This window comes from Vespa crabro, chromosome 3, assembly GCF_910589235.1.
Source record: "Vespa crabro chromosome 3, iyVesCrab1.2, whole genome shotgun sequence".
Lineage (NCBI taxonomy): Eukaryota > Metazoa > Arthropoda > Insecta > Hymenoptera > Vespidae > Vespa > Vespa crabro.
The window spans coordinates 9,205,010-9,221,028 of record NC_060957.1 but is presented as its reverse complement, the minus strand read 5'-3'; the positions used below and the strand labels follow the sequence as shown (position 1 = coordinate 9,221,028).

The following is a 16,019-nucleotide window of genomic DNA, read 5'->3' as shown; positions in this document are numbered from 1 at the left end:
AACCTTATCCATATTATCGCGTTGAAAGAAAACAAGTAAAGTAAGAACATATTTCAGGTGTAGATTTTATCAGTAAGTTTTAATTGGAGAAGACAATGTAATTCCAAGAAGTCTGGTTATCCATGAAAGATAACACTGTTTATCTTATCGAATATTATGTTGCCGCGTCCTTGATGTTAAGCGCTTTTTCAATGAATATTTCAAAATTGTTGAAAAAGTTTGTATTTTGGTTGAAATAATAATGATGTTGTATATTACAAGGGTATGAGTTTGCAATAACGAATTGATGTGAATTGCTGTGAAATTATCGCAATAATTTCTTCTTACTCTTAATAATAAAATAACAAATTAGTTAACTTGAAATTAGTTAACATCATAAATATAAATATATATAATCATATAATCATTAATAAATAAGTTTATTTGGATTTTTATTATTATGAGTTATTTTTTTTCATATTATTATTCAAGAGAAAGATTTTTCAAAAATGTATGAATGGCTATAATATAAAATTAACTTTAACAGAAATTCTTGACATATGATAGTATTGCCATATGGTTACGAAAACTAATATGTTTAAAAAAATTTATTATATAAAAAAATTTCCTGCAGTATTTATGACACGTTGTTGACACTTGTAGAAAATTTACCTTGTTTCTTTTAGTTTAATACATTGAAAACAAAAATAATATTTAATTTTCTTAAATAACATTTTGTAAGAATTTTTCTTACTGCTCTCTCTAATAACGTGTAAATAAGTTCTAGTGCGAAAAACTCGTTGATACCTGCTGCACTTATTAATTGTTTGACAGAGTAGTATGCTGCCACGTTATTCCTACATAGATAATCCAATAATTTGTAGGTGTTACGTTTATTTTGTAAATAATGAAGTAAAATCTCAAAAAGATTTTTATTCTAATCACTAACACTTACTTACGCTTACTGACATCAACCCTCTAGTGTATACGAAGTTTTATTAAAATTTGATTAAATTGTTCAATCGTATAATTATACAGAGATTGATAATAAATATTCTATTATGTGAAGGATTTGTGGTAATTGGTAATATTGTCATACTGCGATATCTTTAAAAATTCTATGTTCGTAGGAATGGTAGGTTTTGCGCAGATAGAAAAAAAAAATTAATGGGAGCGTTAATTCTCTCCAAAATTGTATTAAGAATATTATTTCACAAAATTTATATAGACAATTGTTATTAAAAAGTTTTGATTTAGTAGTAGAACTTAACAAAATCGAAATTCAAAACATTGCAACTGTACGGTCAAATAAATTGAAAAATTATTCATTCTGATGAAGTAGCGAAAAAGAAAAACAGTTAAGAAGTATACTGTATAAATATAGATGGTGTGACTGTAATAAATACATATTATGGAGCACAGCTAACAAGTACATTAAAGAGATGGAACAAAAAGACTTAGGAAAGTATTGATCTTGAAAGCCCAAATATAGTAGCGTTATAGAATAAATTCACGGATGAGGTAAACTTAGTCGACTGATTAATTGCATTGTACCGGATAAAAATTCATTCAAAAAGATGATATTATTGATATTGGCGTCTATAGTTGAATTTAAAAATAATACATGCTTGGCATTTATATAAGAAGAGATTGGCTATTATATAATGTATAGTCACTAAGATTATAAAAAAGAAATTTCTTCATGTTTATGTTAAGAATGATAAGGATGTAAAAGGGAGAACATCCTATCTTACATTCTATAGGTAAAAAATTACAAAACAAGAAAAAAGGAAAAGAAGTAAGAGGGCCAACTACAATTCTTCGTTGTAAAATCCCAAGATGTAATAAATGTTAACTCCAAATGGATAACATGCAAACAAATTCGATTATAGAGTTTTTAAAAATATAAATCATCTCTAACAATTTACAGTTAATTTGGTTAGGATAGTTAAATGATATAAATAGATTTTGATTAAGCACATATTATCTGTATAGAACATCATTCTTACAACAAAAAAACAAATAGTAATCATAAGCCTTATAAAGCAACATATTAAAGCTTTCTATCTATTCTCGTAATTATTTTATATGACGTAATAATAAAAATATTTAATTTACTTTCATTCGATGAACTATCCAAAATATCTATTATTGATTGAAAGAACCTGAGATAGTCTCATTAGTTCTCTTTCGTCTAGACATCCAATCCTTTTTTATGAGATCCGAACCCTTTTCACCAATCATTATCACAGGTGCATTGATATTTCCACTAGTGATCGTAGGCATGATCGAAGCATCGATCACTCGAAGTCCTTCTACTCCATATACTTTTAAAGAGGGATCTACGACCGCCATTGGATCGGATCGTGGACCCATTTTCGCAGTACAGCTCATGTGATAAATTGTCATTGTGTATTGACGAATTGCACATTCCCAATATTCATCCGTGAACATTGGAAGATGTTTACAATTTGGCAATGGCTTACTGTGAAATCTTGTTCCTAATCTTTTCAGGCTACTCGTCTCAGCAAATGCAATTGCTGCTTTGACTCCTTCACGTAAAACATTAACATCATCAGGATTCGTCAAATAATTGTGATACATTAATGGATAATCGAGCGGATTTTTCGACTTTAATTTCACATATCCACGAGATTTAGGTCTTAGAATCATAGGAATGATATGAAAACTATCACGATTAGTGATCCCTCCATAGACTTCATCGTAAAAATTGTCCTTTAAGCAAAAAGCATTTTTTGATACTTTACCTGAGCTATTTATAGTGATGGAGGTAATTAGGAACTCTATATCAGGCCAATCATCCGTCTGATTAGCATATTTGGTGGATAAAAAGCCTACTACTTCGAGACCAACACTCGAAGTTAGAGGACCGTTCTCAGTAATTGCATATCTCAATGCTGTATTTATGCTCATCAAACGAGTGAATACCAAGCTGATCTTGGGTTCGACAAGGAAGGTAAGACCACCAAGGGCTATATGATCTTGAAGGTTCTGTCCAACACCAGGTGAATCCTGAATCACTGGAATACCAAGATCTTCGAGGTGATTCTTAACTCCAATTCCAGACAGCATCAATAATTGAGGGGTGTTTATAGCACCTGCCGAAAGTATAACTTCTTTCTTCGCTAATACGGTCTCAATACGACCATTCCTAATAAATTCTACACCGTATGCTCTTTTGGTACTTGGATCTATGAGAACACGCGTAACATGGCTCCATAACGATAGGTGAAAATTCTTTCGAAATTTGATGGGACGTACAAATGCCTTGGCTGAACTACACCTAGCGCCCCTGCGCATTGTATATTGAAAGAATGCGAATCCCGTTTGTTGTTGGCCATTTACATCCACGATTTTATAACCCATTTCTTCTGCAGCTTGAAGATAGGCAGGACCCAGAGGCGTATTATAGGGACTGTCTTGAATAGTTAAATACCCACCTGTAATATCCATTTTTGCATGAGAATGAATGGATGACTCAATATCACTTGTAATGTCTTGTTGTTTCAAAAAATTAATCATCTCAATTTTCTTAATTTTATGAACAATCAAAATCGTAGCTTACCTGTGCTGTGGTATTTGGTGTTCCGCGCTAAATATGGGTTTCTTTGATCCTGTGATTTTTTAAAGTATGGGAGTACATCGTCATATCCCCAACCAGGGTTACCAAAGCTTTCCCATTGATCAAAGTCACGACGATTCCCACGAATATACAACATGGTATTAAGTACGCTTGAACCTCCTAATACCTAGAATCAATCCAATAAGATAATATAATAATCTTAAGTAGTTTTTTTCAAGAGTAACCTGAAAGATTGTAATGATCTGTGATTGTATTAATTTATATAATATATATTATTGCATTTTATTTTCGTAGGTTTGGCCTAACATAGACATTCCGTTTGATCAATGAATAAATGAATTAATAGATAATTTAATTAAATATGGGTTAGAGAAATACTCATGTATTTATTCAAGTATCTTCAACTATTTGTTGTTTTTTTTTTAATTTCTTACAGCTGTTACGTTATATTAGCAACCATCTGTTTGTTTTTATTTGTAAATGACCGTATCCACGAACGAGTTTCTAATATTTACCGCGTCGGATTACTTTCTCTCCAACTCGATTATATCTTACGTATACTTGATCTTCTTTACATTATAACTCTTTGCTAGTCTGACATTCTAGTAGTCTTCATTATGAAATAATTGTTATTGTTGTCCATTTCTTTAACTATCTTGCATCGCGGCTAAATCAATGGATTTACCTTCCCTCGGGTCCAACAACTACGTTGATCATTCATTGCTTGGCAAGCACTATCTTGTGATTGAGCTCTATACTTCCAATCCAATTTGCTTTTGTGTAAATAGAGAGACAAAATCGGTATGTCCGTAATCTCGGTTTCGTGACCACCCGCTTCTAAAAGAAGAACACTCCATTCTGGATTCTCTGTTAATCTGTTAACAACAACGCTACCAGCTGAACCGCCACCGACCACTACGAAATCGTATTCCTTTAATAGATTTTTTGTGACTCGTGGTTGATTTTCGGGATCCATTAGATAATAATTGAAGTAAGTTAAGGCAGATATTAGAATCGGTATGATACTCAGTTTTCCAATACCGAGCGCAAACATATTCATTTGTATCGCTGCTGCTGCAGTTGTCATAGTGTTCGTCATCATTGATATTGACTTTTTGTAAGCTTGTTTTTTCTTCAATTGTAGGAAAACAGAGATGCAGTAATTCCTCTGAGTCAATAACTTGTTCACTTTTTAAGGGTTTGTCGTTTTTCACTTATATCAAATCGAAACTGGAGTAATCTCACAAAAAGGATTTTTACCTTAATCAATAATTTTATTGGTTTTTTGAATTATTTTTCTTTTCGATTATATCTGATCATTTTTTAACATTATTTAAATATTTGAGTTAACATTTTGTTAATTTATTTAATGACGACGTTCTCATTGCTTTGTTTTTTTTTTTCGATAGTAACTGTACTCCTCGTAGGATACTATAATGCATCTGTAACAAGTCGACAAAATAAAATCTGAAACACAGAAATTGGAAAAATTATGAAACTTGTAGATTTAAAGTATCTAGTAATATTTTCTAAGTGAAATACTATTTTTTTTTATACGCCTTTTACTCTTAACGTTATCCAAAACGTTCAAAGTAAAATGCGTAGTTTTTTTAATTTTGGTCTTTTCGGATTTTAAAAATTCAAATGTTGTATCAGTCATAAACAAATATGTATATGATTAGTTATAATAACTTATAACAGATATCATTGTCTTATTTAATCAAATAAATAAAATGTAAATGTTACATTACTCACTAGGTATCTGGTAATGAAACTATACCTTTTATCACTATTTGCAAGTAATAAAATAAAACCGATAAATATCATTATCTTTTAAAATTGTTTTATCTTTTATAAATTAGAAATAATAATAATTTTTGCTTTGTAATCACTAACTGGAATGATGTAGTACATATGTTGATTATTAACTGATGGAAATTTTTAAATGATGTGTATACCATGTCATTAGACTGTCATATCGCATTATTTTGTAACATTTCAAAAGAACATTAAGATAAATCATTCTTTTGTAAGAGCTAGAAAGAAAATCAAGTTAATTGATAAATTTTAAATTGTTTTGTAAAAGTTAGAGGGATAGTTAAATTAACTGTTAAATTGCTTTATTTTGTAATAATCAGAAAGAAAGTTAAGTTACTTATAGGATTAGTAAATTAGTACTTAAGGCTGTGGACTGATGTATTAACATTATCAGATCTATCGTTTTACATATACTTATTTTTACTGGAGGATCAAAATGTTAATAAAAAGATGAAATCATTCAGAAGATATATTCATTTTTGTATATTTTTCCGTCTTATTTATTCGGCAATAGAAAATTGTAAATGCATGTAAGAATTTTCAGAATAATTAGAGATACAGTTTTCTTTAGTCTAAAAATAGGATTTTTTTTTTTATGTATATCATTAAACACTTTTTACAAAATCAAATATTTTCAGCGGTATATTTACCACATATACATTTATCACATTTATCGCGAATATTATTCTATGGTCATATTATTTTGTGCAATATTTTATTTGATATCGTTTTCGTTTCGCTAATCTACAGAAAGCATTAGTTCTGTTTCTTTTAAGTATCGACCTATTAAAGCTTTTTATTTATTGAAAAGTTCATCAGCTAACTAAAATAAAAAGATTCTATATTTTTAATTTTTGCTAAGTCTTTAAATTTTAAATCTAAATATTATCAAATTTAAAATAAATCCAAGTACTTGTAAAATCTACCTTTGGTGTATCTAACTTCCTCAATCTATTTTCTAACCAAATGGTTTTTCTATGCCTGTTCTTTCAATTCCTCATTTGTAATGTATTTTGCTATTTCCGATAAATGATGATCTTCTTTTACATTTATGATATCGATACAAATTTGTCTGTTTGTCACTAGTATTTTTAATTTTCTTATCAAAAGAACCAATCCTAAGAATATTACGTCAAGTTTTGAAATATATTTTGTTTTCTAAAAATATTCTTTAAATTATATGGAAATTTTATGAAAAACTTCCAAAATCCTAATGCAATAAAATGTTTATCTATTATCTTATGCGAGATCGAAACAACATATTTCGGTATATATAGATTTCTATAATACGTATAAATTTTATACAAAAAACAAGACAGAAATATGAAAATCATTTAACTAAAATAATCATTTATATTTTTCAATAAATATCAAAAAATAATTCTGAAAATAAGATGTATTAAACTTGAGTAATTATTAGAACGAATTACAAATCATTTTGATTCTTTTTATGAGTCTATTTTTAAACATAGGTATACGTATTTTAAATAAATATTCTTAAACATCACCGACTCGCTGCAGAAATTTAATTGTTTATGAGAAATTTGATAAATTTTACATTTTTGAAAGCGACGTCAGAAAATAAATTTAGAAATATAGTAAAAAATAGTATTTCTATTTCTCAAATTCTAGGAACTCAAAGAATATGCAAGGTATGCATAAGAAAATATTGGGAAGTGAAATTACATGGGAATGTAGAATATATCTTATTATTTTGTACACTGCAGGTTATTTTCATATTGATTACATGGTAAAGGATTATTAATATCATCAATAAAATATTCTATAAATTTCACGGGGATTTTTTCAATATGTTGACTATGTCTACACATAATTAAATTTATTCTTTACATTAAGTAAATGTAATTAGCGTGAAATCTGCTAACAAAATGAAATTAGCTAGATTCTTTGTTGCAAATTCAATTGGAAATTTGAAAACGAAAAGAAAAACCAACACCCATTGATATATTACTTGATATATTGCAAGCGCTAGTAGCATATGTAAAACATTCTTTATTTGTATAAAAAATTTCCATATATTTTAATAATTTTTGTACTTGTTTTTGTAATTTTTTGTAATTGTTTAAAAAATGTTTCTCTTTTTTTCATTATAGGCGCATTCAAACGTATAATTTTTCTTGATAAATTTATTCGATATATTCGTAACGAATTTGGAAAAAATAAAAAAAATATAATTTTAAGGATATTTTTCAGATCGTATGAGCGAAAATGTGCAGAAAAGAAATAAAATTAAATTTAGAATGGAATATGCACAAATATTTGAATTTCATGGTATCTAGTTTGTAAGTTCAAAGTTAGAGCTCGTAAACGGCATGTAATTTCAGACACATTATGTGTGATTTTTTTTATCGTTAAAGTGACGGTCGATGTTATTTAGTATAATAGATTATACATGGCCTTTTCCTTTTGAAATAGAATACTCACCAGTAATACGTTGGCTTTTTGTTATAAAGATTTCTTAAACATTAGAACACAACATTGCGTTCCCGTTTTCTTTAGAAAAGAATGTCACAATTTTTACTATTTATCGATATATCAAGACATTCTTTATCTTTAACAATAAATCAATTAATTTAGAATATGATATTTATTAGTATAGTTTCCCATATATTCTAATTGAGTAGTTTACTGTGCCGGACAAAACGACAGACTGAAGACGAAAATATGACGATGGGCCTATAAATATTGTGGATATCACCAAGGTGTGCACTATCGTTTTTAAATCTTTCTGTGAAAGTGAACCTATCACAGTGGTAATTATAACCAAAGAATTTTTTTTTATAACATTATAGTAGTTTACTATGTGCACGTATCTAATTGACCTAATAAGAATAATATAAACCAAGGATCACAAGTATTCATAACTAGTTTCTATTTTTTATATTATCTATTTTTTTATGTGAATGTTATTATCATTAATATATAAATGGTTTTTGTATTTTCAATATTCTTGGCAATCAAAGATTTTAAGTTATTGAAATGGTTAACATCAATTCAAATTCTAATACGGAAGAATAAATTGTATAAAAAAAGATTGTCTGTATTGTATATAGTATTTTTTCAAGTAACCCTAATCAAAGTAAATCTTATAAGTTTGCTGTATTGTAATATATATTTATATTTATATTATTTTTATTATTTATATTTTTATTAATTATATTTTTATTATTTTTGTTTTTCATATCTAAATAAAATTTTTATTGACGAATAAATTTTTTTTTCGTTACTTTCAAAATCAAGGAGCATACGTATACAGATTCTAATTTAACTATCATTTGTTTTATTTGCTTTTTATCTTTTTTATTTTATCAGAAAAATATAATTAGTATAAATTGTGTGTTTCGCAGGAACATCTGTTAATACTTAAACGATATCATATAGAATACGTAATAAGTAAATTAATATTCATTAACCCTTTCGCTCCAGAGCGCTTGCGCCACAATGTGATCGCTGTGAACGGGCCGTATTACTGAGTAGTTGACACTGAAGTAATTAGAATTCGTTTCTTGTTCTCTAAATTTTACAATGACATTTATTATATTTAGTAATAACATCTTACTTTCTAAAATATAAAAATGTATAATCAAAATTTATTTTTTTTTAATATTTTATTATAATGTTCATACAATATTTTTAATACAACGAAATTACTAAAGTATTTAAAGCCGAACATAAATCGTGTCTGTTCTCAGTTGCGAAAAATATTCTCTTAAATTTTCTTTTCCTCATGTTTTGAAAATGGGTCTAAAAAATTAAATATTTAAAAACTCAACATTTTATCACAAAAGCAGAAATTGAATATTTACTGGTATATATCTGTCGCTGGCAATGTTCTAAAGAAGACTGAAACTATGTATCGTTAAAACGAAACACAATATCGTTTTGTCGTCAGTGTTTTATTTCATGATAGTTAATTCTTTTAAGGCATGCAGCGTTGACAGATACTCGATTAACAAAAGTATCTCATGTAAAGTATGAAATCAAAGTATATATGGTATGAACGTATATGTACATTCTTCGTACCCGAGCGCCCACTTTTTCAGAGCGTATATATACGCTCTTCTTACATGAATGGTCATTCTTCGGAGGCGTATATATACACCCGTCGGAACGAAAGGGTTAATGAGTATAATTTATACCGACATAATGTATAGGTATCTTATTATTTAAGTAACGTTTTTTATACAGTTCTGTTATTGAGTGTGTTATCGTAAAAAATAGGATAAAATTATATATTTGAAAAGAAATAGTTTATTGTATGAATTTTGTATAATATATATTCTACATGCATGTCTACAATTCTATACATCTTTCTATTCTTTACACTTTTTTTTAGTATATAAATTAATGAAAATATTATCTATTGTATTTGTAAAGTAATAATATTTGATGCGTCCAATTTTTTTTACAATATAAACTTAGAACATACTCTAATGTAGTTTTGAAAATTTAACTAGAAATGTAATATTTACGTAATCCTACATAATATTATTTATATTTATAATGAACCCAGATACCAGAAAGCAATTTGAATATTTTTAATTATCTCTATAAAAGTGATACGTTTCTTTTTCTACGTTGTAAGAACAAAAGAAGCTACCTATTAAAGAAGCATCGTGGTATATAAGAACTTAAAGTTTACTTTACGACTTTCAATTATTTTTTTTTATAGCTCATCCTTTCCTAGCTAATCCTCTTTTATCATATCCGCTCCTTTCTCGGCTATCATCAACGTTGGTGCGTTTGTATTTGCACTGATAATTTGCGGCATTATGGAAGCATCGATGACTCTTAGTCTTTAAATGCCGTGTACTTTGAGACGAAGATCGACGACTGCTGTAGGATCACTAGAATGGCCCATTTTAGCTGATCCAACCGGATGGTAGAATGTTCCTGCTGTGTTACTTAAGTTACAATCCCAATATTCCGTGGAATCGGACTCAGTGTTACGACAATTCGGTATGTCGTAATGACGTGAAGTTATTCCATTGTTTTGGAAAGTCTTAGTTGCCACCAACAACTTAACAAAATCGAGAGACTTCAAAAGTATTTTTCTGTCAGATTTATCAGCAAAATAATTCGCGAATATCTTAACTTGATCGGCAGGATCGGTGCTACGTAACTTAAGTTCATCCCTGCTCTTTGGTCTCAGTAAAACCGGGCACATAAAGATAATGTCTTTCTGCATAAAGATTTTAATCATATTGTCGATTAGTTCGTCTGAAACGTCGATGACTTTCAAAAGCAGTTAGAATTGATAGACATGCTGTTTTGGTACGTGAGTAAAAAGAATCTGTATTTTGAGGTATTTCGATTATTGGTCGGTTAGATTAAGAAACCCAAGTAGATCAACGCCTCCGATCGTGGTCAACTCTTTAGTTTTTTTCAACTGTTAGTCATAACTAATATCTTTTATATGAGTCAGAGATGGTGTTATTTTTGTGGGATTAATGTTTGTCAGTTAAATTGCTTATCATTTTAAGTGAATGTTAAGATTTTTTTCCAAGAGATAAATCATCCACCGATGGTATTTTTACCTCAGGATGATGATTCGCTGTTAACCAGTGGATATAATCACATTTTCGCGAATGTAATGCTTTCACTATATTCATTCGTAATGGTAACTTCGTTCAACAGTTTTTTAAGATAAAAATAGCAAGCCTAATTCACAAAAATAATGGCTAATCTTTGTTTTTTACATTGAATTGTTTAAAGCGTCAATAATAATATGCAATTAATTTGTTTATTATTATTCAATGGAAGAACTAGTCTTTTAATGCAGTATATCTACGTACTTGAAAAATACATGGTTTACTTTTATTCGATTAACTATTCGAACTGTCTGTCATTACGATTGGATCTTAACGTCAGAAAAACAAAAAGGTAACGTAAACCTTAAAAAGTAAGTGTTTAAAACATTCAATCTGTTTTCATAATCACTTTACACAATGTAATAATAAAAATATATATTTTACTATCGTTCGCAGACCTATTCCAACTGTCTAATGTTGATCTAAAAAGGCTGAGAAAATCTCATTGCTTCTCTTTCATTTGGACATCCAGTCCTTTTTTATGAGATCTGAACCTTTTTCACCAATCATTATCACAGGTGCATTGATATTTCCACTAGTGATCGTAGGCATGATCGAAGCATCGATCACTCGAAGTCCTTCTACTCCATATACTTTTAAAGAGGGATCTACGACCGCCATTGGATCGGATCGTGGACCCATTTTCGCAGTACAGCTCATGTGATAAATTGTCATTGTGAATTGGCGAATTGCACATTCCCAATACTCATCCGTGAAAATCCGAAGATGTTTACAATTTGGCAATGGCTTGCTGTGAAATCTTGCTCCGAATCTTTTCAGACTACTCGTTTTAGTAAATGCAATTGCTGCTTTGATTCCTTCTCGTAAAACTTTTACGTCATCAGTATTCGTTAAATAATTATGATACATTAATGGATTATCAAGCGGATTTTTCGACCTTAATTTCACATATCCACGAGATTTAGGTCTGAGTATCATTGGTAAAATATTGAAACCATCTTGGCCAGTGATCTCTCTATACATTTTATTGTAAAAATTATCCGTTAGACAAAGAGCATCTTTAAATAGTTTTCCTCCGTTATTAACTGAGGAAGAGGTAATTATTAACTCTACATCGGGCCAATCGTCCGTCTGATTGGCATATTTGGTGGATAAAAAGCCTACTGATTCGAAACCAATACTCGAAGTTAGTGGACCGTTTTCGGTAATTGCATATTTCAATATTGAATTTATATTTAATATGCGATTATAAACAAAGCTGATTTCGTGGTCGACAAGGAAGGTAAGACCACCAAGGGCTATATGATCTTGAAGGTTCTGTCCAACACCAGGTGAATCCTGAATCACTGGAATACCAAGATCTTCGAGGTGATTCTTAGCTCCAATTCCAGACAGCATCAATAATTGAGGGGTGTTTATAGCACCTGCCGAAAGTATAACTTCTTTCTTCGCTAATACGGTCTCAATACGACCATTCCTAATAAATTCTACACCGTATGCTCTTTTGGTACTTGGATCTATGAGAACACGCGTAACATGGCTCCATAATGATAGGTGAAAATTCTTTCGAAATTTGATGGGACGTACGAATGCCTTGGCTGCACTACATCTAGCGCCTCTGCGCATTGTATATTGAGGCAATGCAAAGCCCGTTTGTTGTTGGCCATTTATATCCACGATGTTATAACCCATTTCTTCTGCAGCTTGAAGATAGGCAGGACCTAGAGGCGTATTATAGGGACACTCTTGAATAGTTAAATAACCACCTGTAAAATCCATTTTTGCATGAGATTAAATGGATGACTCAGTATCACAAGTAATGTCTTGTTATCTCAAAAAATTAATCATCTCAATTCTCCGAATTCTAAGAACAATCAAAATCGTAACCTACCTGTGCTATGGTATTTGGTGTTCCTCGCCAAATATGGATTTCTTTGGTCCTGTGACTTTTTAAAGTATGGGAGTACATCGTCGTATCCCCAACCAGGGTTACCAAAGCTTTCCCATTGATCGAAGTCACGACGATTTCCACGAATATATAGCATGGCATTAAGGACGCTTGAACCTCCTAATACCTAGAATCAAGGGAATAATATTATGATGTAATAATTTTAAGTTATTTTCACGAAAATAATTTTACTATATCATTTCAAACTCTTTCGCTGAAGACCGACAAGGTAGTCCTGTGTCATATCAAAGTCTATATTCATTTTAATAGTAGAACCCGGAGAATTTTAGGTATAGATATTTTTAAATCGTGTTCAGGTAGCTATTTAATTCAAAGGATTCAACATGGATGCTTTGTTTAATCAATGAATGCATTAATAGCATATCTACCGCAATATGATTTATAGACGTTAAAAAATTATATATAATAAGTTTAATGCAAATTCATTTCATTCTTGTATTTTCAATTATCTGATACTTTTTTTTATTCCATTACGTTATATTAGCAACCATCCATTTATTCTCCTTTGAAAACGACCTTATTTACGAAAGAGTATGAAAATTTTGTTCATGAGTAAAGTATTATTTTCTCTTTAATCTAATTGTGTTTTTCCTATACTCAACACTTTTTGTATTACGACGTACAGTAACCTAACATACCAGCAATATAATTATAAAATAATTGATATTGTTATTGAATTCTTCAACGATTTTACGTCACAGGTGAATCAAAGAGCTTACCTTTCCACGGGGCCAACAACAACGTTTATCTTTCATTGCTTGACAAGCACTATCTTGGTTTTCAGTCCTATATTTCCAATCCATTTTGGTATTGTACAAGTTGACTGACAAAGCCGGTACGTCTGAGATGACAGTTTCGTAACTACCTGCTTCTAAAAGAAGAACACTCCATTCTGAATTCTCTGTTAATCTATTAACAACAACGCTACCAGCTGAACCACTACCGACCACTACAAAATCGTATTCCTTTAATAGAACTTTCGTGACTTGTGGTTGATTTTCGGGGTCTATTAGATGATAATTGAAGTAAGTTAAGGCAGATATAAGAATCGGTATGATAATTAATTTAATACTGAGCTCTGTCATATTCGTTTGTATCGATGATGCTGCTGCTACAGTTGCCACAAACTTCGTCGTCATTGATTTTGTCTTTTAATTAACTTGGTTATTTTGTTTTTCTTCAATTGAATAGCAAAATTAGTGAAGATGTTTTCATTGATTTATTTTTTTTTTTTTTTGATAATTACGATATTCTTCGTAGGATACTGTAAAGCATCTATAACAAATTGACAAAATAAAATTTAAAACACAGAAGTTACTTATAGGATTAGTAAATTAGTACTTAAGGCTGTGGACTGATGTATTAACATTATCAGATCTATCGTCTTACATATACTTATTTTTACTGGAGGATCAAAATGTTAATAAAAAGATGAAATCATTCAGAAGATATATTCATTTTTGTATATTTTTCCGTCTTATTTATTCGACAATAGAAAATTGTAAATGCATGTAAGAATTTTCAGAATAATTAGAGATACAGTTTTCTTTAGTCTAAAAATAGGATTTTTTTTTTATATATATCATTAAACACTTTTTACAAAATCAAATATTTTCAGCGGTATATTTACCACATATACATTTATCACATTTATCGCGAATATTATTCTATGGTCATATTATTTTGTGCAATATTTTATTTGATATCGTTTTCGTTATAGCGAAATACGTATCTTTTTGTTTCGTTGCTAATCTACAGAAAGCATTAGTTCTGTTTCTTTTAAGTATCGACCTATTAAAGCTTTTTATTTATTGAAAAGTTCATCAGCTAACTAAAATAAAAAGACTCTATATTTTTAATTTTTGCTAAGTCTTTAAATTTTAAATCTAAATATTATCAAATTTAAAATAAGTCCAAGTACTTGTAAAATCTACCTTTGGTGTATCTAACTTCCTCAATCTATTTTCTAACCAAATGGTTTTTCTATGCCTGTTCTTTCAATTCCTCATTTGTAATGTGTTTTGCTATTTCCGATAAATGATGATCTTCTTTTACTTTTATGATATCGATACAAATTTGTCTGTTTGTCACTAGTATTTTTAATTTTCTTATCAAAAGAACCAATCCTAAGAATATTACGTCAAGTTTTGAAATATATTTTGTTTTCTAAAAATATTCTTTAAATTATATGGAAATTTTATGAAAAACTTCCAAAATCCTAATGCAATAAAATGTTTATCTATTATCTTATGCGAGATCGAAACAACATATTTCGGTATATATAGATTTCTATAATACGTATAAATTTTATACAAAAAACAAGACAGAAATATGAAAATCATTTAACTAAAATAATCATTTATATTTTTCAATAAATATCAAAAAATAATTCTGAAAATAAGATGTATTAAACTTGAGTAATTATTAGAACGAATTACAAATCATTTTGATTCTCTTTATGAGTCTATTGTTAAACATAGGTGTATGTATTTTAAATAAATATTCTTAAACATCACCGACTCGCAGTAGAAATTTAATTGTTTATGAGAAATTTGATAAATTTTACATTTTTGAAAGCGACGTCAGAAAATAAATTTAGAAATATAGTAAAAAATAGTATTTCTATTTCTCAAATTCTAGGAACTCAAAGAATATGCAAGGTATGCACAAGAAAATATTGGGAAGTGAAATTACATGGAAATGTAGAATATATCTTATTATTTTGTACATTGCAGGTTATTTTCATATTGATTACATGGTAAAGGATTATTAATATCATCAATAAAATATTCTATAAATTTCACGGGGATTTTTTCAATATGTTGACTATGTCTACACATAATTAAATTTATTCTTTACATTAAGTAAATGTAATTAGCGTGAAATCTGCTAACAAAATGAAATTAGCTAGATTCTTTGTTGCAAATTCAATTGGAAATTTGAAAACGAAAAGAAAAACCAACACCCATTGATATATTACTTGATATATTGCAAGCGCTAGTAGCATATGTAAAACATTCTTTATTTGTATAAAAAATTTCCATATATTTTAATAATTTTTGTACTTGTTTTTGTA

General features: G+C 29.1%; 3 protein-coding genes across 3 annotated transcripts in view; 1 reads left to right on the top strand and 2 right to left on the bottom strand.

The window, feature by feature from the left end:
• The window catches only part of LOC124422600 (flotillin-2), an 88,087-nt gene that overhangs the window by 41,785 nt on the left and 30,283 nt on the right, over nt 1-16,019 (top strand). The window lies entirely within an intron of this gene.
• Nucleotides 484-4,882, bottom strand: LOC124422596 (glucose dehydrogenase [FAD, quinone]-like). The gene is made up of 3 exons (XM_046959270.1): nt 4,269-4,882; nt 3,566-3,749; nt 484-3,440 (listed from the first exon to the last, which is right to left on the bottom strand). Exons 1-3 carry the CDS (start codon nt 4,683-4,685, stop codon nt 2,128-2,130), a joined length of 1,914 nt encoding a protein of 637 aa, XP_046815226.1. The 5' UTR covers nt 4,686-4,882; the 3' UTR covers nt 484-2,127.
• On the bottom strand, nt 9,932-14,121 carry LOC124422971 (glucose dehydrogenase [FAD, quinone]-like). The gene is given in 4 exon segments (XM_046960141.1): nt 9,932-10,657; nt 11,463-12,740; nt 12,866-13,049; nt 13,663-14,121. Coding segments are annotated over 4 exon segments (2,430 nt in total). The 5' UTR covers nt 14,083-14,121; the 3' UTR covers nt 9,932-10,109.